Consider the following 26,018-nt stretch of genomic DNA (forward strand, 5'->3'; position numbering starts at 1 on the left):
CGGAGAGGAGGAAACAGATGCTTAGCTTAAGAGCAGAGGTTGTTTGGGGGGCAATACAATGGAGTCGATATGCTAATTGACCCTCATGTTGACAGCAGCTAAGAAGGTTGGTTAAAATAAGAATTTAAACAAAGAAGTCAATAGTCTGGCAGAAAAGTCTGGCATCAGCAGAAGCCAAAACTCGGTGGGATGAGGATCGCAAGAGCTGGGGCCAGAGGGAACCACAGCTGTTTTTCACCTGGAAGGTATTTGCCCAAGAAGGTGGACCTGAGTGTTGGTTCTCATGGGCCGGTGGAGATGCACTGGACAGGAGTCAACCTACTTTCAAGAGGTGACTCTTCATGCCAGCAGGAAACTGCCCCCCCCCCCTGGGTGCCACCATAAGAGAAAGGATGGGCAAACTCCACCACTCCCTACCGCCAGGAAGCATTGCAAAGAAGTATTAGTCCTGACTGGATGGTGAAAGCCATTTCCCTGAAAATGCGTGACCTTGAATGGGCTGTTGCTGGGTTTCAAGCCTGGATTGAATCTTCCCTGGTTCAACTGAAATAGTGCTAGCTGGGGTTTTAGATAAAGTCTTCCTCCAGAGCCTCTGGTGTGCGCGTGGAAGCAAGGGGCAGCAAACGTTCTCCGCTTTTCCTGGATATTAAACAGGCAATAAAGCAAACAGAAAAAGCAAAAGGGGGAACTGATTACAGGGGTCCACGTGTGACCTCCTCACTGGGAGAGGGACGCCAGAGAAGGGGGGGGGAGGGACTCTGGATAGGGCAAGATATGACAAAATAACGATGTATAAATTACCAAGGGCACATTGGGACGGGGGAGCGGGGAGGGAGGGGAAAAAAAGAGGACCTGATGCAAAGGGCTTAAGTGGAGAGCAAATGCTTTGAGAATGATTGGGGCGGGGAATGTATGGATGTGCTTTATACAATTAATGTATGTATATGTATGGATTGTGATAAGAGTTGTGTGAGTCCCTAATAAAATGTAAAAAAAGAAAAAAAATGATGAGGGCAACAAATGTATAAGGGTGCTTTGCTCAATTGATGTATGTATGGATTGTGATAAGAGTTGTATGAGCCCCAATAAAAATATTTATTAATTAAAAAAAAAGAAAACATATATATACATAAAATGTACAGCAACAGATAAAAAACCATGATTGTAAGACAAAAAAAGCAACAAGGCAGACTGCAAACTCAAAAACACATGAAGGTGGGCAGAAGTACTACAGAAGCCAAGAAGGTGAAGTGTCCCAGAATATGCTTGTGGGCCAGAGGGTGCCGAGAACTGAGAAAATCCAGAAGCCACCAGCCTCAACAAAACACCAGCTACCTCCCTGCTGCTGAGGGCTGAACCAGCTTGGGCACAACGATGGACATTTGGGGCTAGGCAAGTCTTGGTGGCAGGGGCTGCTCTGTGCATTCTGTGATGTTTAAGAGCATCACCCGCTGCTACCCATCCGAAGCTCATGGCAGCAATGCGCACCTCGAGCTGTGGCAAGGAGAGGTCATCTTCAGACATTGCCACATACTGCTTGGAGGGGAGTGGCCAAATAGCCCCCTGTGGAGAAACACTGCTGTAAAATAATAGCCTTAGAAGTGTTAGGCAGCCAGATTTAGAGAGAGGAGGGTTGTCCCTCTCATGCCGGCCGAGGGCCCCATAGAGGAGGTTCGAAAGAAATCAGGCATCCCATTCGACACCGATGGGAAACCCAAAGTGAGCGTGCACACGCACAAGTCCCCGAGGCCCAGGTCAAACCAACACCGGGGCACACCCATCTTAGGTACATCACACAGGTGGGCCTAACTCAGCCAATGGGGTCAACCCATACCTTTAACCTCATCTCCCCAGCCAGAGGTGTTAAGAACCAGCTGCAGGAAAGCCAAGCTCTCTTTTTGGTCTTGCAGCAGGTCGGAGGGCAGGGGTGTGCCCCCTTAGAGCCCGCTGGAGGCCCATGTGCTCTGAGGCTCTGGCTCCCTTGGTTTCTAGGCTCCTGGTCCCTGAGGATCCCCCAGCTCTGCATGTGTGGGTGCTCTTTTCCATGTGGCTTTTGGTGCCCAGTTATGAACCCCAGCACAGCTTCCACGCATGAGGTAGTTTATTATGCCAACCTCGCCGATAAACACATATGGTGTTAATTGAAGGGTGGAGGGATAAATGGCTCGGTAAGCCTCACCTTTCTAGTTCTTGGGTCTCTTGCTTTGTGATGGTCAGGGCAGGGTACAGCTGCCTTGGCAGTTCCCTAATGCAGCTTGCAAGGCTGACTTCCTGCAAGACATCCCCGAGGAGAAGCCACATGGTCCTACCCCGATGCAGCCCTGGGTGCTGGAGCAGCCGTGTGGAGACCCCTATCAGCGCTGAGATGCTTCCGCATTCACTGACTCGGCTTTGCTCCTGCAATCAGCATCATTGCATCTTTTTTGTGAGATGGAGCAGGACTTTGTGGATTGGTGTTGGACATATGAGTTAATGGGTTCATGTTGGACTTGTGGGCTTGGGCAGCACTGGGGTGGGATGTTTTTTTGATGTACACTTAACCTTTATATAAAACTCTCTCTTAAACCTATGAGCTTCTGTGGATTTTGTTTCTCTAAAGGACCCAGACTAACAGCGCGGCTTGGCACAGTCTCCAGAAATCACGTGTACCCTTCTGAGACTGCAGAGCCGGACTCTTCCTGTCCTGCATAAAAACCCACTTGGATTACAGAACACACTTCGGCATGAATTCTTTCAGCGTGGGAAGCCAAGAACCGAGGTCAACGCACTCCACACAACTAACCGATCCTCGTAGAAAACACACTCCAGAGCCGAGGAGCCCGGAGTAGAGAAGCGAAGCCTTCTTGTGGGCATTGGCACATTGGGTGAGGTATCTAAGGTGCAAACAGCATAGAACAGCCGCCCAATTGTCTCGGGAAGAACCAAGAAAATGATGGGCCTTGAAGGAACCTTCTGCCCAGGGTTGGGACATGAAATTCTTACACATTCCATGACACACCATTATGAAGACGTCACACAGGATCGATACAAAGAAACATAGTAAATTCTAACGAGAAAGAGGAAGGCTTTCAGGGAGATGGACGGACATCGTGGTTGCAGCCCTGGGCTTGGGCAGGGGAACCATGGTGAGGGTGGCCCGGGGACCATGTAGTGCTGCCTTCTGTCATGCAGAGCGTTGCTACTGGGCGGAACCGACTCTGTGGCGCCTACCAATTGCAATGAAGAAGACAAGTGGGCAAGTCGGTCACGTCTAGGGCCACCAGTCCTAAACAAGAGACACTGGCTGAGCTGACTGAAATGTTAGGCTGTACTTGGTGGAAAAGCTTGACATGTTTTCCATTCATTCGTAAATCTCCATAAAACAACGGCTCGTTGATGGAGGGTGGCAAGCAGCAGAATCACAAGTCAGCCAAGAATAGCAAGACAATGGAACGGGATGAAACCAGAGCTGGCAGCACTCCGGGATGAAGTGCAAGGGAACAAGAAAGGAATTTGGGGAGCGAGGAGATCCAATTGGAAGGAGATTGTAGACACGGTCAAGATCGAAACAAGAAACGCACACAAAATGATGAAGAAGGAAGAAAACGGGTTTTGAGAAGATCCAAAAGAGAGTGAGTAACACATAAAGAAACCAAAGGAGAGTCCACATGCACACGACGGGAGTCGCCAAGGACGAAAAACAAGCAGTGAAGCAATAAATATACACTTAGACTTAGAACTGAAGGAAAGGTTCTTAAAACAAGGGATTCGATGCCACACAAAAAGCACTCTGTATGGCCAGAGCTAACCTCGGACACTGCATTCAAAGACTCTCTCACATAGGCAAAGGGCATTTATAGAGGTCTAGACAAAGACATGTACTTAAGCAAATATATAGATGAGGATGGGGAAATAGACCTATGTGCCTGTGTTTATAGGTTTAGTATTAAGGTGGTGGATGGACATTGGGCCTCCACTCAAGTACTCCCTCAATGCAAGAATACTTTCTTCTATTAAATTGGCATTCTATGATGCTCACCCTCCTGACACAACCGCTGAAGACAAAGCGGGTGAATAAGCAAATGTGGTGAAGAAAGCTGATGGTGCCCGGCTATCAAAAGAGATAGCGTCTGGGGTCTTAAAAGCTTGAAGATAAACAAGGGGCCATCTAACTCAAAAGCAACAAAGCCCACATGGAAGAACACACCAGACTGTGTGATCACAAGATTCCGAAGGGATCAGTTATTAGGAATCAAAGAACAAAAAATCATATCATTGGGTGCACACCTCCATGACATGATCGCTGAAAACAAACGGGTGCATAAGGAAATGTGGTGAAGGAAGCTGATGGTGCCCGGCTATCAAAAGGTATAGCGTTTGGGGTCTTAATGCCCTGAAGGTAAACAAGCGGCCATCTAGCTCAGAAGCAACAAAGCCCACATGGAAGAAGCACACCAGCCTGTGAGATCACGAGGTGTCGAAGGGATCAGTTATAAGGCATCATCAGAACAAAAAAAAAATCTTACCATAATGAATGAAGGGGGAAGTGCAGAGTGGAGATCCAAAGCCCATTTGTCGGCCACTGGAGATCCCCTTGCAGAGGAGTCTAGGGGAGGAGATGAGTCCATCAGGGTGTGATGTAGCACCAAAGAAGAATACAGCTTTCCTCTAGTCCCTAAATGCTTCCTCTTTCCTTCCCCCCGCCCTCCCACTATCATGATCCGAATTCTATCTTTCAAGTCTGGATAGAGCAGAAGAGGTACACTGATGCAGATAGGAGCTGGAGGCACAGGGAATCCAGGGCGGATGATCCCTTCAGGACCAGTGGTGTGAGTGGTGATACTGGGAGGGTGGAGAGAGTGGGTTGGAAAGGGGGAATTGATTACAAGGATCTACATGTGACCTCCTCCCTGGGGGACGGACAACAGAAAAGAGGGTGAAGGGAGATGTCACACAGGGCAAGATAGGACAAAATAAGAATTTATAAATTATCAAGGGTTCATGAGGGAGGCGGGAGGGAGGGAAAAAATGAGGAGCTGAAGCCAGGGACTTAAGTGGAGAGCAAATGTTTTGAGAATGATGAGGGCAATGAATGTACAGATCTGCTTTACACAGTTGATGTATGTATGGATTGTGATAAGAGTTGTATGAGCCCCTAATCAAATGTTGGTGTTTTTTTTAAAAAAGACTCTCCCATACAATTAAGACTGGACTTTAAAGATGAAGAAGTATCCTTCCAGCAGCCAAGCCACATAAACCATAAAGGGACAAAGTCAGGCGAGGACCAGCAGCAGTCAGCGCCAAGCTGTGGAACTGTATTCGCAGGATATTTAAGGAGAGAGACTAAGTCAAGGATTTTCTATCAATCCAAGCTGTTCCCTAAGTATAAAGCAACCAACAGTTTTAGACATGCAAGAACCTAGAGGAGCTATTGCTCCTGTAAGCCACTCCTGGAGGAGAGTCGTAGAGAACAAATTTTGAGAAACAAAGTTACTCAGAGGTCTGGCAGGCAGCTTTAGATGTGTGTGTGTGTGTGTGTGTGTGTGTGTGTGTGTTTTAAGAAAACAGACAAAAAGACACAATCCAATCACACAGTGGGCAAAAGACTGGAATAGGCATCTGACCATAGAGGACATTCCCATGGCCACCAAGCACATGGAAATCTACTCAAGGTCATTAGCCATCAGGGAAACAGCAGCCGAAACCAACAAGGAGAGACTCTTCCTTCCCTCTAGGTCAGCCCTTCGTACTATGTAGCAGAAACTGTACGTAGATCAAGAGGCAGTTGTTCAAACAGATCAAGGGGATACTGCATGGCTTGGAATCAGGAAGGTGTGTGTCGGGGTTGTCTCCTTCCACCATACTTGTGCAGTCTGTTCGCTGAGCAAATGCTCTACGAAGCTGAGTGATAGAAAGAAGAACACAGGATTCGGATTGGAGAAAGGCTTAAACACAGGTGGCCCAACCTTGCTTGCTGAAAAAGAGGAAGACTCGAAGCACTTGCTGATGAAGATCGAAGACTATGGCCTTCAATGTAGATCGCAAGTCAATGTCAAGAATGCCCAAATCAACATCATGACAGGCTGCGAAAATACTGCACGTGTTAAGGATTTCACTTTATTTGGATCCACAACCAACGCTCATGGAAGGAGCAGTCGAGAAATCAAGGGCGATCTTGCATTCGGCAACTCTGCTACAAAGTATGAAAGGTCAAAGAGCACCTGAGGGATTAAGGGGTGCCCGACCCAAGTGTGGTATCTGCAATTGCCTCCTAAGGATGTGAAAGATGGACGATGAATAAGGAAAACCAAACAATCTCTCCAATCCACAGCCATCCAACAGAGTCTAACTCATGGTGACTGGAGAGGACTGGGGAGACTGCCCATGTGGTTTTGTGAGACTTGCTCTTTATGGGCGAAGAAGCCCCATCTTTCTCCCACGGACTGGGGGTTTTCAACTACGGGCCATGTGGTCCGCAGCCCAATGTGCAGTCAGTCACTGGGCCACCAGGGTGCCTAAAGGGGACACAGTTACAGTTCCCTTCATCAGTTAAAAACAAACATGTCTGCTTTGAGCATTATAGTTTTTTAAGAACTCGCTACATGGGACAACGTGACAACCAAAAGATCAGACAGGAAACTTCTCCCCAAATTCACAGCCATTGAGTTGATCCTGGATCACAGCGGCCCTAGATCGGGCTTCCGAGACTGTAAATGATGATGGAAGCAGGCGGTCTCATCCTTCTAACTTGGAGCAGTTGGTAGGTTTGAACCACCTGCAGTTAACAGCCCAACACAATCCACAGCAGCACCACCAACCTCCTGAGGGCTGTGGGGGTAGCGTTCATGTTAAGGGGGGTTAGGAAATGGCAAGGAAGGTGGTAATTACTGGAGGAAATGAAGAAGTGTAAACTGCACTAAAGGCATTAACCGAAACAAAGCACCGGGGATTGACGAGATACCAGTTAGCGTGTTTCAACAAGCTGAGGAAGCACTCACTGGTCTATGCCAGACATTTGAAAGACAGCTATCTGGCTGGAGCTCCATATTTGTGTCCATTCCAAAGGAAGGGGACCCAGCAGAATGAAGAAGCTATCCGTCACTAATATCACAGTCAAGCAAAAAATTGCTGAAGATAATTCAACAATGATTACAATAGCGCATCAACAGGGGAGCGGCCAGACAGTCAAGCAAAATTCAGAAGAAGACATACCAAGAGACATGTTGTTACTGATATCAGATGGATCCTTGGCGGAGAGCAGAGAAAACCAGAAAGATATTTACTAGTGTTTTATTGGCTATGCCAGTGGTTCTCAACCTTCCTGATGCCACGACCCTTTCCTACAGTTCCTCATGTTGTGGTGACCCACCCCCCAACCATAACACTATTTTCGTTGCTACTTCATAGCTGTAATTTTGCTACTGTTATGAATCGTAATGCAAATATCTGATGGGCAGGATGTATTTCCATTGTGACAAATTGAACATCATTAAAGCATAGTGATTAATCACAAAAAACAACAGAGTAGTTAATCACAAAAACAATGATACATTGTGAAATATTTATTTCTAATGACAAATAAATGAAATTTTTCTTGATGCATGGTGTAGCATGGTTAACAGTGTTCATGCTGGGTACTCATATGTGGGAGTGCCTGGATGTAGATGGACCCACCTCGGGGAGCCGTGTCTCAGTTTCTAAGACCATTGGATATATGTGTTTTCTGATGGTCTAAGGCGACCCCTGTGAAAGGGTCGTTCAACTCCCAAAGAGGTCTCGACCCACAGGTTGGGAACTGCTAGGCTAGGTAAAGGCATCCAACTGTGGGGATCATAACAAATCATGGATAACATTGAGAAGAATGGGAATTCTAGAAAACTTCATTGTGCTTATTCATGTGGAACCTGTACATGGATCAAGCAAGAGGACATCATCCACATAGGGATGATTTATAATATTCCCAATAAAAATGATAATGCTATCTCTAAAGTGAGCCGGGGTCTGGTATTTATATAATCTGGTATCAATTGAAGACTATTAAAAGTGAAGGGGTGGTGTTTAGCCTGTCAATCAGGTCCCGGCTTGATGACTTCATTTGGAGGCGCTGAGGAGATGAATAGCTCACTGGAGGCCAGAGTCCCTCTCTGCTACACATTCCTGTTGACAAGCCACATGGAGCTATGCTGATGGAGCCAGAGCCCTGTCGCTGGAGGAGCCAAGTGGAGACCCACACCAGCACTGAGATGCTTCCACAGCCACTGGATCCACAAGACTTTTCACCCACTGGCCTTTGATCTTCCTGCATTTGGTGTCATTGCATGTGTTCCGTGAGTCTGAAGAGGAATTTATAGACTGGTATCAGAAATATGGGTAATATCAGAGTTATGGACTTGATCTGGTCTGGGCTTGGATGTTTTCTCAACATACAATGGCTCTTTGATATAATGTTCTCTATTACACACATATGAGATTCTCCCTGGATTTGTTTCTATAGTCTACTCAGACTAACACACGGGGACATATATAGACTACAGCTATGTGAATGGATTTTGAGCTTCCATTTAATCCTAAGTGCTAATCTAAGAATCATTAGTTCTTATAATGTGACCCTACACTTGCCCTCACGAAGAGATGATGGAAGATACAGGTGCTACTGATAGTACAGTATAGTGGAGGAATCAGATGGTGCCCGGCTATCAGAAAGAATAGCATCTGAGGTGTTAAAGGCTTGTCTTAAGACAGGTAGCTATCTAAGAGGGGTGACAGCTAAATCCACATGGAGGAAGCACACCAGCCTGTGTGATCCAAGGATTATAAATAATAAAATCCAAGACCAGAGGAGGGATCATTAATACAGCTTAAATCAGAGCACCTGGCTTACAGAAGGTTACGGATGACAGTAAAAGTCCAAAATCCACTGGCAGTACCCCCATGTGGATTATGCCTCAAGAGAATCCCCTCTGACCTTAGCCCAGGGATGCGAATACCTTGCCATCACACAGAGGGGGTTGGAAAGTGGATTAAAGCTGAAGTAGTTAGGTTACAATTTAACACCTTATCATTTGTTCCCCATTTGGACCCATCCTTAAATTTCTTCTAGCTTTTATTATTTTCTACTTTCCTTTAGATTGAGGCCTTCCTGCATTTTGTTTTGTGACTTTTGTTGGGTGGAACTTGTATGTTTTTCTTTACAGGAAATCCAGGTTAGAGACATCTATAGAGGCAGTAACTGAATTTCTTGGGGTTGTGGCGGGGGAGGTTGTCGTGAGGTGGGGAGCTAATAATAATGAATATAGGAACGGGGGGGGGCTCTAAAATTTAGATGGTCATGATGATTGCACAATTCTCTTTAATATGTTTAAATCGCTGAAATGTGGTTGAACAGAACAAGGGAATACTTCTTAAATCATGGGAGGCGTGTGCCAGGGGTGTACCCTTTGACCACACTTTATATTCCTTATATTCAGCAGGTAATTTGAGAAGCTGGATGATGTGAAAAAGAAAGTGGCAGCGGGAGTAACGACCTGGGTACGCAGATGACACAGCCTCACAAGTGAGGCCTGGAACCGCTGAGGATGACGGAGCGCAGCCTTCGGCGTGGATCACAACTCAATGTCAAGATGACCAACATACTCATCCCTGGACCCAGAGGTAACCTCATGATGAATGGAGAAGAGATTGAAGCTGACAAGGATGTGATCTTGCGTAGATCCACAACCAATGCTCATGGAATCAGCAGTCAAGACATCAGTGACATATTGCATTGGGCTCATCTGCTGCGCAAGACCTCTTTCAAGTGTTGAAGAACAACGATGCTACTTTGAGGACTAAGGTGCGCCCAATCCAAGCCATGTTGTTTTCAATCACCTTATAGGCATATGAAGGCTGGATATGGGCCCAGGAAGATCGCCGGGGAACAGATGCATTTGAATCCTGGTGCTGGCAAAGAATATTGAAAGTCCCACGGACTGCCAAAAGAACAAACAGATCTGTCTCGGAAAAAGCACAGCCAGAGTGCTCCTTAGAAGTGACAAGGTTGCGATTTCATCTCACATGTTTGGGACATGTTATCAAGAGAGACCAGACCCTGGAGAAAGACATTATGCTTGGTAAAGGAGAGGGTCCGTCAAACGCAGGAAGCACATTGCCTCATGGGAAGGGTTGGAGGAAATTATGCTAAGTGAAGTTAGTCAAGCACAAAGGGAGAAGGATGACATGAGTCCACTGAGGTGAGCTCAGAAAGGTACAATGGGCACAGAAGATAAGCTACGTAATGCCTAAATCTGGGGTTGGGGGCCAGGCACTTCGGCAGGGGTCTGACCCATCTCGGGGAGGCATATAGCAGCCAACTAAAAAGGAGGGGAAGGAGAGGGGGAAGAAAAAAGGAAAATGAGAGTGATGGGGAGCAGGGCACTAATGTACCCACCGGGAGGGTATTGTTTATGTCTCCACAGGAAAGGGGGAGAAGGACCAGACCCTATTCCAGAGCAGCAAGCCTTGAGGGCAATACACTGGCATGGAGCAGCGAACTAACAGAGAGGACAATGGGGCCCAGCCCAAGCTGAACTATGCTGACGCCCTCCCCAGAGGAAAGCAATACAGAGGACGACACTGAAGATATAGCCTGGGGAGAGAGGTGGGTCTGTCCAGACCACATGGGAGTGAACTAAGAGGGAGAAAGAGCCAGAGTGGACCTCATCATGGCCCACCAAGCCCCAGGGATGACAGTCCTGCTCAGAGCATCCAGTGCATAGAAAGGACCGTAGGGCCAGCCCCACCATGAGACACTACATTCCCGCACTGATCCATAGTGCTACAGGGGACAGTACTGGAGACACTGTGCAGAAAGTGTGCCCGGTCTGCTCCATGCACAGTGGGGTGAAACTCGAAGGGAGTGCAACTGGGCAGCAAGGGGAGCAAAGTAACCAAGTCTTTGATAGATCCTGAAAATAGACTTCTGACTTAGAGGACAGGGCTTAGCACCTCATCAGACTTGATCAGAAAACATACCTAAGGGTCAGCAGACAGACCTGGAATTATTTGTTTGTTTGTTCTCTTGTTCTGTTTTGGATGGTTTGTTTGTTTTATTATATTGTTTTTTCCCCTGTTCTCTCTTTGTCTAGCTATATAAGATAGGCAGGACAAACAATCCAGAGGAGAAACTACCGGGACCAGTGGTTCTGGGAAGACATGGGGAATGAGGGGCGGGGAGAGAGAGTGAGGAGCAAGCAAACTCAGGGATAAGGGAACAACAAGAGATCTAAAATTGATGGTGAGGAGGGCGCATAATGCCAGGTGGGGCTTGATCAAGAGCAATGTATCTGAAAGGAAATACTGAGAGTGTGAGATCAGGAATCCTCTCGTTCCTGAACACTTCCTCCCCACCACTGCCATGACCCAGTTCTACCTTACAAATCTGGCCAGAGAACACACACTGGTACAGATAAGAGCTCTGGACTCATGGAATTCAGGACAGATGAATTCCCTCAGGAACAGTAGTGGGAGTAGCATTATCACCAGGGTAGGGGAATTGTCAGGGAAGGGGAAGAGTGAGAAAGGGGGAACCTATTACAAGATTGGTTCTATAGGGACCCACCACCGAAGGGGACAAAAGCAGAAATGTGGGTGAAAGAAGACAACAGACAGTATAAGATATGAAATAATACTAACAATATATAATTGATCAAGGATTCAGGGGGTGGAAGAGGAGCTGATACCAAGGGCTCAAGTAGAAATTGCTTGGGAAACGATGATGGCAACATATGTACAAATATGCTTGATACAACTGATGTATGGAATGTTATAAGAGCTGTAAGGGCCCCCCAATAAAATGATTTATATTTTTTAAAAAAGAGAGGACCCACAAAAAAGAAAAACACTCCCCTGATGTAAGGAAGGTGGGCAGGGCTTGGCTGTTTTATGTAGGGCAGCTCTGTGCTGCAGCCGACTCAGAGGAACCAAAGACAACCGGGACTTGTGATGTTGCGCCTCGTTTCAGGGCAATTGGCCAATTGTCACATTCTTTAGAGAAAAGTCTACTCCAGTCCTTGGCCTGTTTTTCCCAGCAGGGCTGTTGGTCTTTTTGTTGCTGTGTTCTAGGATGCTCTCATCTCACTCAAGACCCGTCTGTGCTTTGCACACCGTTGCTCCCACCCGGGGGGGGGGGGTGTTCCCCTGTCTCGGGAGAGTTCCTGGCTGCACGCACGGCTTTCGTTCTCAGGAAGCAGAGTTCGTTTTTCTTCTGACGTTCGTGCTTTCGGTGTCCCAGCGAGGGAACCATTGTCAGATTTAAAAGTACAACCACTTCCCGCGCCTTTCCTCTAAAAGTTTTATTGTTTTAGCTCTTATAGTTAAGCCTAAGGAGCCCTGGTGGCGGAGTGGGTACTGGTTGGGCTGTGATCCGCATGGTTGGAAGTTTGAAACCACCAGGCACTGCTCCTCGGGAGAAAGATGGGGCTTTTTACTCCCATAAACAGCTACGGTCTCAGAAACCCACAGGCCATCGAGTCCATGGCAGGGAGTGTGTTTGGTTTTGTGAGTTTGGTTTGAGCATCTTGAGCTAATTTTTGCATATTCTGTGACGTAAGTGTTCTACTTCATTGTTTGGCATGCAGATACTCTGCCATCACTTGTTGATGATGAGACCATTGCTTTCCCCACTGAATGGCCTTGACACCTGGCTGAAAGTCAATCAACATACATGGATGGGACTGTTTCTGGACTCTATTCCATTCCTTCGATCTAGATGTCTACTCTTTTTAAAAGAATCATTTTATTGGGGGTTCATACAGCTCTTATCACAATGCATACATAGATCCATTGTGTCAAGCACATTTGTACATTGGTTTCCATCATCATTTTCAAAACATTTTCTTTCTACTTGAGATCTTGGTAACAGCTCCTTATTTTTTTCCCCTCCCTCCATCACCCTCCCTCCCTCCCAAACCCTTGGTAATTTATAATTTTTTTTCATGTCTTACACAGACTGATGTCTCCCTTCACCCACTTTTTTGTTGTCCATCCCCCTGGAAAGGGGTTATATGTAGATCATTGTGATCAGTTCCCTCTTTCTCCCCCCACCTTCCCCTTAACCTCCTGGTATTGCTACTTTAATTATTGGTCCTGATAGGTTTATCTGTCCTGGATTCCCTGTGCTTCCAGCTCTTATCTGTACCTGTGTCTAGCCGGATCTGTAAGGTAGAACTGGGGTCATGCTAGTGGGGGGAGGGAAGCATTCAATAACTAGAGGAAAGTTGTATGTTTCCTCGGTGTTGTATATTTGCCTATTCTTATGTTAGTGCCTCGCGGTTCTGATGACGCTGGCTTCCTAGTGAGCCTGGAAATCAGGAAGTGTGAAATCAGGAATCAGGAACTCTGATTTTTACCTCCCTTTTCAAGGTTGGCTTAGCTATTCAGGGTCCCCTGCGCTCCCAGCCTCTCCATTTGTGTACAAGAAAAAAGTCCATTGGGATTTTGACGGGGCTGCCCTGAGGATGAGCATTGGCAGGAGGGCTCTGACCAATCAGGGCTGAGGGGGGCGGGATGGCGGATTCTCAGAAAAAGTTTCCTCCAGATAAACAAGATGCCCACAATCAAGGCCCTATGATTCCTTGTCCCTCCTTTCCTGCCGGGACGCTTGTGTGACGCTGGTGCAGTGGCCGTCATCTTGTGACCACGAGGGAAGGACGTCAGAGAGGAAGATGGTAAGAATCTGGGCCCTCGATGGCCTGGCTGAGCCCTCATCCCTCCTCCCCATCCCGAAGTCATGGCTGTGTGCAGTGATCACGTGTCTTTGTGATCTGAGCCACTTCTCACGCTCCAGTAGGGCTTTTTCAGTCAAGTGCAGCCTGCATGACGCACCCTCAGGGCATCCTCATGATGGCCCCTTCATAGTATCCCTGGTGGTGTAATGGCTTACGCGTTGGGTTCCAAACCACAGGTCAGCAGTTCGAAATCACTAGCTGCTCTGTAGGAGAAGTCACGAAGCTTGCCATGTCCTTTTACCCTTCTGCCCCCTATTCCTGAATAAGTGATAGGATGCCTGGTCTTTAACCACCTGCCTGAGGAGCCCTGGTGGCATAGTGGTTGCCTGTTGGGCTAACCACAAGGTAAGCAGTTCAAAACCACCAGGTGCTCCTCAGAAGAAAGGTGAGGCTTTCTTCTGTAAACGGTTTCAGTCTTGGAAGCCCACAGGGACAGTTCTACCCTGTCCTGGAGGATCACTCTGCGTCAGCATTGGCTCCAGGCAGTGAGCTTGGTCTTGAAGGTTTTTTGGAAGCACCTGGCTGCCTGCATGTCCCCTGAGCCCAATTCTAAGTCTCTAAAATACAGTATGTCTTCTTGAGCAAAAAGGAAAAAAATATTTGCCCAAGGCCACAAATCAAGGAATAGCAGCGTCTGGTCTGCCCCAGCCTGAGAGAAGGACTCTTTCTTGGCCAGTTTCACTCTCTCCCAGCCCCAAACACTGGAGCCTATCAGACATCAAACTGAGAGCCCTGTCCCAGCCAGGAGAACGGGATGCAGGCCTGTCGCAGGGAAACCTCCGCTCTGGATCAGAGGCCTCCTGCTTTGAGGCAGACTCGGGGAGAAGGCTCTTTGTTAGTTAGGGTACTAGGCGTTATCACAGAGACCCAAGATGTAGTCATTTCAGAAAGGCACGTTTCTTTCTCCAGTTAATGGTCCATCTGGCATTCACGCGATGGGTAATGTTATGGGCCCACTAGGCTAGGCGCTGGCTCTCAGTTGTTTGGCCAAACTCTAGTCAAGTTGCTGTCATAGAGTCGTTACCTGGGATTCCCTCAGTTGGCTCGGGGCTGAGCACATTCCCTGATGCGATGTAACTACCTGACTGAAAGCCGCGGAATGCAGTAACTTTCCATAAGGTAATCCAAGGCGTTGCAATCATCTCATCAAATCAATCCATTAAGCCACTGGAGTCTTACCAGTGCAGGGTGGATCCTACATCTAATCACCGTTGAGTCCTAAGACACACGCTCAGGGAAAGACTGACGAGGGGAGAAGGGCTGCAGGCAGAGGCATGCCAAGGGCTGGGACAGACATGAGAAGAACATGAACTCCCCGAGATGCCAAGTGGACTGGAAAGAAATGTCTGGTTTTTAAAGTCACCTCGTTGTGGTAGGTCTGCTACAGTCACACTGGGAAACCAAGTCACACAAATCTCCACACAAATCCGCAGGCTACCCGATGTCACGAGGTCCCCTAGGCAGCCCTCTGCCTGCTCCAAAACAGACCACAAACACATCCATGTTCTGTCTTTTGGGAAGAATAGGAGCGCCAAGAAGGACCGCCCACAGTCCTCTACCCTGTGCCCAGGCAGTCATGCATTCCTGCCCGCCGATGCCATGGGAGAGAACCGAGGCACATGGCACACTCACTGCAGAGAAGGCTGAGGAGTTCGATGCCAACTGAGGGATGTACAGTTATCAGATTGGGGTGCACAATTAGCCATCTCCAATGTGGTCCTCCTGTCTGGAGACTGACACCCATGTTCGCTTCCTTTCGCAACAAAACAGACTCCCTGCTCTGGCAAGGAAGTCAACCCCAAATTACCTCTGACTCCTGCACCCAGAAGGGAAGCCTTTGCATTGTGGAGCTTGAGGAGAAGGTGAACTGGACCCTGATCTGCTCAAAGGACAACCGGATCTCTCTTGGAAGAAGTAGGGCCAGAGTGCTCCTTGGAGGCAAGGATGGAGAGACTTAGTCTTACATGTTTTGGACATGTTGTCACTGAGATCAGTCCCTGGAGAAGGGCATCATGCTTGGTAAGGGGGGGGGCACCAAGAAGAAGAAGGTCCTCAAGCAGATGGAGTGACACAGTGGCTGCAACAATGGCATCAAACATCGGAACAAAGGTGCGGAGGTGCAGGACTGGGCAGTGTGTCCTGTGGGGCCTGAGGTCCCTATGGGTTAGATCTGACGGGATGGCACCTAACAACCCCAGCGGCCAGGGTCTCTGGAGGGAAAAACGTCCTCCCCAGACTAGATGTGGCTGCTTGCGATCCAATGACATATAAACGACATCTGCGCCCACCCACCCTCCACCCCCAATATGGCACAAACTCTCGTTTGGACAAAGAATGAATGGACACACTTGGACGCCGTGGTCCGCCAGCACTAGGCAAATCCTACTGGCATGAAGGGTGAGGCCTCTGTGGTTGGTTAATCTCACCAGCCGAGTCCTAGAAAATTCTCTCCCATGGCCATGTCTAAAGCAAACATTGATAGGTCTGGATTCATTGAGCTTCTTTGGGGAACAAACGATCATATTGGCTGGTCAATTTCTAGTTTCCTGGTCAATGGATTTTCCATAAATACTTCTAGATGATGCGCTTTTAGCCAGTTCCAGGTACCAATAACCACACCCAAGGCTGTGTTTCTATGAAGAGCCATGAAGCCTGCTTCAGCATGGCGCTTCCTGCCCTCCCTCTCCTCTTAATTTTGGCTACTTCAGGGAGATTCTAAAACAATGGGTTTGAGCGAAAAGACAATACCCTCCATTTAACACTGTTCCTGAGAAAATATTGAAGTAGTGAAGGATTTGGGCTTGTGTTGATCTACCACTAGTGCTCATGGGCGTAGCAGTCACGTGGTCCAATGGCGCAGATGCTACATAAGACTTCTCTAACGTGTTGAAAAGTAAGGATGTGGGCCCACCAGGACATGAGGATGATGTTCCCAATTTGAGCAGCCAGGCGACAGAGAGGACCACATGGCAGGCCCCACTAGGAGACATGACGCCCCTCACTGACCCATAGCTTTATAGGGGACAACACCGGAGACACAGTGTGGGAATTGCGCCTGATCTGATCCCGCCACACCGAGGCAAAACACTAAGGGGGTGCAACAGAACAGCAAGGAAATGGAGTGGCGAGGTCCCCAGGGAATGCTAAAGGTGGACTTTGGGGCCAGGGTGTGGTGCCCCAACAGACTGGACTGGAAAACACCCCTAAAGCCAACAAACAATCCTTGAACTAACTACAAGCTTTTCTTTCTTGTTGTGTTTTGGTAGGGTTGTTGTTTTTTTGTCATTGGTTTGTTGTTGTTGTTTTGTTGTATATTGTTGCTTGGTTTTGCTCTGTCTTGTTTTCGTGAATGTTATTATCTCCACATGTATTTGTGCATGTCTAAATAAGATAGGCTGGATGAACAATCTGGAGGAGAAAACAACAGGACCGACAGTTCCGGGGGACATGGGATAGGTGGAGGTGGGGGGAAAGGAAGTGGTGTTAACAAACCCAGGGACAAGGGAACAACAAGTGACCCGAATCAGTGGTGAGGAGGGTGTGGGAGGCCTGGTAGGGAATGATCAAGGGTAATGTAGCCCAGAGGAATTGCTGAAACCCTGGTGGGGACTGAGCATGATAGTGGGACAGGAGGAAAGTCAAGGGAAATAGAGGAAAGAGCTGGGAAGCAGAGGGCATTTATAGAGGTCTAGATAAAGACATGTACATATGCCAATAAATTTATATATGAGGATGGGGAAATAGATCTATGTGCATATATTTATAGGTTTAGTATTAAGGTAGCAGAAGGACATTGGACCGCCACTCAAGTACTCCCTCAATGCAAGAATACTTTCTTGTATGAAATTGACATTCTATGATGCTCACCTTCCCACACAACCACTGAAGACAAAGCGGGTGAATAAGCAAATGTGGTGAAGAAAGCTGATGTTGCCCAGCTATCAAAAGAGATAGCGTCTGGGGTCTTAAAGGCTTGAAAGTAAACAAGTGGCCATCTAGCTCAGAAGCAACAAAGCCCACATGGAAGAAGCACACCAGCCTGTGTGATCACGAGGTGTCGAAGGGATCAGGTATCAGGCATCATCAGAAAAAAATCTTACCATGGTGAATGAGGGGGGAGTGCGGAGTGGAGACCCAAAGCCCATTTGTAGGCCACTGGACACCCCCTTGTCGGGGAGGAGATGAGCCAGTCAGAATGCGATATAGCAATGATGAAAAATACAACTTTCCTCTAGTTCCTAAATGCTTCCTCCCCCCACCAATATAATGATCCCAATTCCACTTTGCAAGTCTGGATAGAGCAGAGGATGTACACTGGTGCAGATAGGAACTGGAAACACAAGGAATCCAGGGTGGATGATCCCTTCAGGACCAATGGTGAGAGTGGCGATCCTGGAAGGGTAGAGGGAGGGTGGGTTGGAAAGGGGGAACCGATTACAAGGATCTACATGTGACCTCCTCCCTGGAGAATGAACAACAGAAAAGTGGGTGAAGGGAGATGTCGGACAGGGCAAGATATGAGAAAATAATAATTTATAAATTATCAAGGGTTCATGAAGGATGGGGAGGGAGGGGAAAAATGAGGAGCTGATGCCAGGGGCTTCAGTGGAGAGCAAATGTTTTGAGAATGATGAGAGCAATGAATGTACAGATGTGCCTTACACGATTGGTGCATGTATGGACTGCGAGAAGAGTTGTATGAGCCCCTAATGGAAAAAAAAAAAAGAAAAGTAAGGCTGTGAATTTAAGGACCAGGATGCGTCTGACCCAAGCCATGGTTCTTTCCATCGTTTCACATGCATGTGAAGGTTAGACCTTGAACAAGAAGCCTGAAGAAGAATCGAGGCATTTGAATTACGGGGCTGGAGAAAAATCTTGAAATCATCATGGACTCCCCCAAGAACCAACAAATCCGTCTTGGAACAAGCACTGCCATAACGCTCCTAAGAGGCAAGAATACCGAGACGTCGTCTCACGTACTTTGGGCATGCTATCAGGAGAGACCGGTCCTGGAGAAGGACGTTGTGTTGGTAAAGCAGAAGGGCGGCCAGCAAGAAGAAAGGCTCAGCCAGATGGAGGGACACGGCGGCTGCAACAAATGGCTCAAACATGAGAACGATGGCGAGGACGGAGCAGGACCAGGCGGTGTTTCATCCTGTTGTCCAGCGGGTCACGATGAGTTGGAACCTCCCGAATGGCGCACCACCCCAACAGAGGTGGCTCCTTGGCTGGGCTGGGTGGCCTTTGAGAAAAGCTCTGAGCGACAGCAGCAGACTGGTCCCTTGCTGCCTGGGTCACACTTCAAGATATGCAAGACCCTCCCTCGTGTAATAATTTGCTAAAAGCCACAAGTTCAGGTAAGTACACCAACAATCCCACTCTTTCTTCTAAGAGTCATGGATGACTTCTGTCCATGGTCAACCTTTCAAACCACCAGGGCAGAAGTTTTACCAAATGCTTTGCCAGTGCATTACCAGGGCCCCAAGTTCCCAGCCTGCACCTCTCTGCCTGCGGTGAAACAGCTAAGCCAGGGGCACATGTTTTAGGGTTTTGCAAAAAACAACACCCTGACATACGACAATACCACGTCCTGTAGTATCTAAGTGAACAGGGAGGGGAGGCTGCTACGATGAACCGAGACCAAACCCATTGCCCTTGAGTCGATTCTGACTTGGAGCGACCCTATAGGACAGAGTAGAACTGCCCCTGTGGGTCTCTAAGTTTGTAAATCCTTACAGAAAACGACTGCCACCTCATAACTCAGTGAGAAGCGGGTTCCCCGCTCATGTCATCCATGGTGAATGTTCTAGCTTGGTAGGCTGAAAGGATACCTGTCCACGTGGCAGCCCATCCTCCCTTCCCCCTGCCCCAAACACAGAAGTCACCGCACGCCCCAGTCCAAAAACAGGGGCCAGCCAACCTTCATGACCCATTTTTCACTCGGCTCACTGTTCCCCTCCAGACCTCCCTACAATGATGCCCGGCAAACTTTTCTGTGCCCAGTGGGGGCCCAAGGGAGCTGAGTGGCAGCCCCAGGAACACGCTGGGAGATGGAAGGATTCTCCACGAAGCATATGCCAAGATGGAAGGAAATGTGTGAGGATCTCATGTGTGAAATGGAATCAGGAGGGAGCCAAGGGGCCCGGGAGAGTGGCAGGCGGCCAGGCTGACCCTGGAGCAGGGAGAGGGGTTCAGGGGGAGAGGGGAGGGCAGAGGTCAACAGCAGATGACCCAAAGAGCACCTGGAAGCCCTCCAGCCGAAGGCAGCCAAGAAACCCCTCCTCGCCTCTCCCAGGGCCTGTGCAGCCTCTCGTGGTTGGCGGGGACCCACCCCTTGGGTAGTACCGTCTCAGCCAAATGCACTGTGGACGTCAACGCCGGAGCAACTGTGAGGCCCACTCGGCAAGCGCCATTCTGACGGCCACCCTGGGTCTTCAGATCCATGGTCTCTCTGATCCTTGGCTTTCCTCACCTGTAAAATGCCAGGGAATGCTGTCAGAGTCCCCGTCCCATTTTGCCAGGCGCCTGGGAGCCTAGAGGCTCCCCAAAAGACGCTGCCAGCTGGAGCTCTCCCCAGCCAGCCCGGGTCCCCTGGAACCTCAGACTGCTCTTCTCTCCGAACTCCACCCCACCGGGTTCAGATTGGCCCACAGTGGACTGGAAAGGTCCAAGAAACACCTCCAGAATTCTCTCCCCCAGCACCAAAGAGGAGGGCTTAGGAGAGCCTGCAGGGCAGCCCTGGGACAGCCAAGGGTTGCCCAGACTGAGCTCTGGTTGTTTGAAAACTTCCAATGAGAGGCTCGGCATGAAGGGAGGGAAGGAGGCCTCCCCTTGGGACAAGACTGAAGGCCAGCAGGCTTCCACCCACATCTCTCGATCTCTGCCCATTTCCTCTGTCTCTCCATCTCCTAGCCTCCCCTTCGAGCCTCATTCCTCCTCAGTTCCCTGCTCCCTCGCTGCATGTCTCTCTTCCCCTCTCTCTAGCTCTTCTCCCATCACTTGGCCACCCAGAGCAGCCAGAGGACCCCCCACGAACCCCGCCCTCTTCTGCTGCCCAAGGCAGAGATGCTTAGAAGCAAAGGGAGCCCTCATTGTACTCAGGGTCCAGGGCACCCCAGGCCTGCACCCTCTAATGCTACAGCATCCTAACTCCCCCCTTCTTCTTCCAACCCCTCTCTGCGTCTCTGCCTGTTCCAAACTGCTTTTCCCATCCAGCCCTAGAGCTGCCAATGGTAGGCAAAACTGGGAAGGTGGACCAGTAGAAGGCCTATTTCATTCCCTAGAGAGGGAATGACTTAATGAAATGTGTACCAGCCATTCAGCAGGATTTCCCAGAAACTCTGATATACATACAGTATTTTTAAAAAGCAGACTGAAAAACTATAGAGAGAGCACAAACCCATCTTGTAAAAGAGAGAATTCACTCAATGGCAGCTGGTTTGGGGGTGTGAAGGTAGGTTTTTTGGTCCAACCTGGCCAATAGGAACATGTGGGATTAATCAGGTCACGGTTTGATTGGAGGGTAAAAGATAAATGGCTTGGCAAGGCCCACCCCTCTTTCTCGTTCTCTGGTGATTGGACCAGCGTGCAGCTCTTTTAGCTAGTTCTCTGCCTCAACTTGTGAGCTACACTACCTGTGGGACAGCCAACCTGTGGATCATGTCACCAGGGCTTGAGGTTCCCTCAAGATTTGCTTTACCTGGTGTGTACATCGCTTGAGCTTGAGGATGGTGGGTCCTGTCATCTTGCATTGCCTGAGTTCGATATCCCATCCAGGCCTGCTTCGCTAAGCTCCTGAGCTGCTGGCTGTTGGTTATCCACCCTGCTGTTTGCTGCCTGTGGATGGACTCTGCTTCCTTGACCTTGGACCCAGCAGCCCTCGTGGAGTTGAAGGACTTGCAGTATATTAACTGTTCCACAGAAGTGAGTTGAACTGAGCCCTCTGTACTGCTGTGTGGACTAATTAGCTGTTATATTCCTTCATGCTGTATAAATCTATCTGCTTACATGTAATCATAAGTGCCCTGGCTTTGTTTCTCTAGAGAACCCCGCCTAATACAGGGGAGTTGGGGTGAGTGTTCAGTGGGAAAAGCCTTGCATGCTACGAGGAGGACCTGAGTTCCATGCTGGAAACCTCATCTGCAGACACACCTGTCTGTTGGTACAGGTGTCCCGTTGCTATGATGCTGACCAGGTTTTTCAGCAGTGCTTCTAGACTAAGACAGAGTAGGAAGAAAGGACTGATGACCAGACCTCTAAAACAGCCTCCTACAATGCTCTGGATCACAGTGGTCTGTCCCATCTGTAACCAATGGTGGAGATGGGAGCAGGCTGGACCACTGTGCCCAGGGCTGCCCTGCATCAGGGATGCACGCAGCTAAAGGCAACAACGGGAATAACTTGAAAATTGTTAACAAATACATATTTCTTGGGTAGAAAAATGATCATCACAATGTCCAAGCAAACCCAGAAATGGAGAGACAGGCATCAGGCCCCTCACTGCTTTCTTATTCCACTTATTCAACATACTTCAGCGCATACCTGCTTGGCTCTGGCTGGCCGCAGCTAAGCACGGACTTGAACTGTCTTGAGGAGCTTTATCTACTGTCCAGCAGATGGGCCCGGTGACCCCAGAGAGCTCTCAGGTGGAAGAGGAAGAAGGGGCGGTAGCCAGTCAAGATCCCTGGGTGGCAAGGTCTGAAGGCCCCACCCAAGCCCCCACCCAGGAAGTCTCAGTGAATGTCAGAAAGCATAATCGGGAACTACTCACGCTGTTCGAGATAAGATGTCTGAGGGCTTAAGGAAGTGGGATTGTCTCCCAGCCTTTGGGAAAGAAGAAAAGTTGAGGGGGGGGGGTGCAGTTCTGAGTTTAGCCACCCCTCCCACCCAATGAGGTGCCAGCTTCAAAATGGCAGCCAGAGTCTTAGATCAGTGTTAGCTTGCCCAGTTAAGGGCCTCCACTCCCTGCCCCTAGCCCCACCCAATGGGACCTGACTGTCCCTGGGGACTGCAAGGCCCTGGAGTTCTTTCCCCAGGCCTGGGATGGAGCCAAAGCTTCCCAGTCTCCAAGGCTGTAAGCCTGGCGTCTTCCCCTTGGGAGGGGGAAGTGCATCCTCTCAAGTTCTATTTTTGTTTCTTTGTTTCATTTCCAGCGTGGTGTGAGGAGAGAAAGGCAGTGCAGATGGATCACCAGAGAGGTTGACCCTGAGGGCGGGAATTTACTGCGCCCCCCCCCCACACGCACACAGAAACCAGCCCCACCACGAGACTCGTGGGCACTTGAACCCAGAGACTCGCCACCTTGTCCAAGTCGGTCAGCCCCCAAGGAATCCTAGAGGCGTGGGCAGGGAGGGGCCCAAATGTCGCCCCCGAGTCTGAATGTTGCTGCCAGGTGACACTGGGGCCTTGGGAAGAGCACTAGGTGCGGTGTCAGGCTGCGCGGCCAGGACTCTGCTGGCCACCTTGGAGAGGAGGGGGCACTTCTTCGGGGCAAACAAGGCAAGGGGGTGAGGGCTCAGCGGCATCCCAGCGTCCTGCGGGCTCTGACTGATGATACTCACTACCCTTCCCGCAGAACCTTCCAGAAGGCTAGGGACGAGGTGGAGGTAGGGACCAAGGGGTGAAGCCCCCAGTCCTGCCGCGCAGGCGTACCGGGCACCGCGCTGAGTCAGCGCAGCACGCGGCACGGACAACGGGCCCGCTCCCACTCCTCCTCGGACTCCCGCGACTCAAATGTCCTCCCAGGGTCCAGATGGAGGTATCCTGCAGGGTGTACGGGGCGATGCCCTGACCTCAGACTTTCTACGGGGCCCGCTGTCCCGCGGGGGGCGCTGTCCCTCCGCACAGGGCCCCTGCGGCTCCGCTCCAACCCGGCCACAGGCGTTGGGAGACCAGCCCGGGAGGCAGCGGCGCTCTGGGCCGGCTGCGGATCCGCCTAGGGAGGGATGGATGGCGGGGCTCCTGAAGTTGCCTCGCTCCAAAGTCCCCCTGCCAACTCTTCCCCCACGTCCCCAGTCTCCGGAGTCTGGGCCCCGAAGTCTCAAGAAGTCAAGAGCTTAAAGAAAGGCACTGTGCAAATATATGGGCTTTATTTGTCTCCATTCCGGAGGCTCACAGACATACCCAGGTAAAAAGATCGTTAAATAAACGCCGTCAGCCATCGCAATGCAAAAATAAATATCCATCCTTCGGCCGCCACCGCCGCAGCAGCAGCAGCGGTGCTGCGTCCCAAGTGCCCTGGGCCGCGCCTAACAGTTATAAAAGTGTTCAGCGACAGTGCGTGGCGTGAGTGTGGACGGGCGTGCGCCTGGGCTCGGCGGGGCGGTGTGCCAAGTCGGAGTTGCAAACCAGCGGGCGAGGGGCCGGCTGGGGCGCGGGCGCGGGCACACTCACGGCAGAGTTCGGACTGGGCAGAGTTAAAAAATAAACATTTACAAGGGCCCCAGAAAGCGGCGCGCGCGGCGCTGGGCGCAGCAGCCAGTTCGCGGCGCGCCGGCGGGCGGGCGGCCCAGAGCGCGGGGTGGGGGCGGCAGTCCCGGGGGCCCGGGTCCGGCTCGCACGCTGGTCCCCGGACGGGCGGCGCCGGTCACAGTCACAGGGCCGAGTCGGAGTCGCTGGAGTCCAGGCTGTTTCTCAGTTTGCAGCTGCCCAGCTGGTCTCTCTGCAGCGACAGGCTCTGCGTGCTGCGGCGCAGGCACTCCAGGCTCTGCAGGAACGACTTCTTGGCCTTCTCCTCCTCCATGGGGGACACCCCCTCCTCCTCCACCTCCTGGATCTCGTCGAAGGTCACCGGCTGCGTCTTGAAGCGGGACTGGCGCGGCCGCCGCAGCCGGCCCTTGCCCTTGGACAGCTTGGCGGGCCGCACGGGCTGCGGGAACTCGTCCGCCAGGCACACGAAGTGCGGCATCACCGCCTGGTAGCTGGAGCAGATGCCCATCAGCTCGCCGGGTTTGGCGGCCGCCATGGCGCTGCCGGCGTCTGCGGGATCGGCCGGCGGGGCGCTGGGACTCTCCGGGGGCGGCCGCTGCGCCGGGACCCCCCGGGAGGCAGCAGCCTGGGGCTCGCCGGGCGGAGGATCCAAATCTGCTGCGGGGTGGCGGCGGCCCTCGCGGGCCCGGGCCGGCGCTCCTCGGGAGGACGGGTGGGCGGCGGGCCCGTCGGGGGACCAGGGGCTACAGGGCGCGCTGCTCCGCCGCGGCCGCCGCACTCCCAGGCGCACGCCGCCGCTGCCGTCGCCGTCTGCCTCGCGGCGGCCCGGCCAGCCGCTTATATAGCCCGCTCCTGCCCACACGGCTGCGAGCGGCGATGACAGCGAATGCCTTTTAAAGCGTGCGCGCCCCGCGCCCTTCCGCCGGACGTCGCCCCGCCGCGCGGGGAAAGTAACGGCCCCTTCCCGGGCGCCGCCCCCCGGCCGCCCCCCGCCAACCCGGCTCCGGAACGCTGGCCCCGCCTTCCGAGGTTCCGCGAGAATCCAGCCCCGCACCCCCACCCCGCGGCGCACGCGGAGGGCGGCCGGGGAGCAGGCGCTCCGGCCCCGCGGGACTCGAGTACCACCGTCCCCTCCGAGACGGGCCCAGGTCTGTAGCAATCCGGGCCGCCGCGGGAACGCGGATCTCCTCCGCCGCTAATCGGATGCGCGCACTCCCGGCGGGGCTGGTTTTCCGCCTCGGGTTGCTGCTCCCACCTCTCCCTGAAGCGGGGAGAGCCGCCCTAGGGCGCTGGTTCCAGGAGCTGAGCTCTGGGGAAGGGGCGAGTTTCCCATCCTTGACACGCTCCTTATTCAGAACACACACACACACACACACACACACACACACACACACACACACACACTCCCCCCCCCACTTAAAACATCCTGGCTCTACTCTCTATTCTTCTCCTCATTCACCCCCAAGTCCTCAGAAAAAAGGACCCCTGGATATGACACTAAAGGATGGTCTGCAGCATCTCCTACAAACATGGGCGGGGCTTTGCCCAAGCCATCCCACAGGTCATAGTTCCAATATTACCCTAGTTAATCCTCTTCAAAGCCCTGGGACTATGCTGTGGGCTGCTAACTGCAAGGTCAGCAGTTCGAAACCACCAGGCTCTCCACAGGAGCAAGGTGAGGCTTTCAAGTCTCGGAAGCTCACAGGGGCAGTTCTGTGCTGTCCTCCAGGGTAACTGAGTTGGAGTTGGCCCATGGCAGTGGGTTTGGGGGCAGCTGTGTGGTCATTGGCACTTCCTTGTTTATGTTGCTAAAACTGAGGCACGGGGAGGAAGGTCATGTCCCCACCA

At 50.9% G+C, this 26,018-nt stretch overlaps 1 protein-coding gene across 1 annotated transcript; it reads right to left on the reverse strand.

Annotated features, from left to right (window-relative positions):
* Positions 1 to 23,813: 23,813 nt before the first annotated feature.
* On the reverse strand, positions 23,814 to 25,089 carry C4H11orf96 (chromosome 4 C11orf96 homolog). The gene has a single exon (XM_075548359.1). It carries the CDS (start codon positions 24,703 to 24,705, stop codon positions 24,334 to 24,336), a length of 372 nt encoding a protein of 123 aa, XP_075404474.1. The 5' UTR covers positions 24,706 to 25,089; the 3' UTR covers positions 23,814 to 24,333.
* Positions 25,090 to 26,018: the final 929 nt, after the last annotated feature.

This window comes from Tenrec ecaudatus, chromosome 4 (genome assembly GCF_050624435.1).
Source record: "Tenrec ecaudatus isolate mTenEca1 chromosome 4, mTenEca1.hap1, whole genome shotgun sequence".
NCBI classification, from domain to species: Eukaryota; Metazoa; Chordata; class Mammalia; order Afrosoricida; family Tenrecidae; genus Tenrec; species Tenrec ecaudatus.

Excerpts from the sequence above, each read along its gene's own strand:
- C4H11orf96 (XM_075548359.1), bottom strand. The coding sequence starts at position 24,705 with ATGGCGGCCGCCAAACCCGGCGAGCTGATGGGCATCTGCTCCAGCTAC.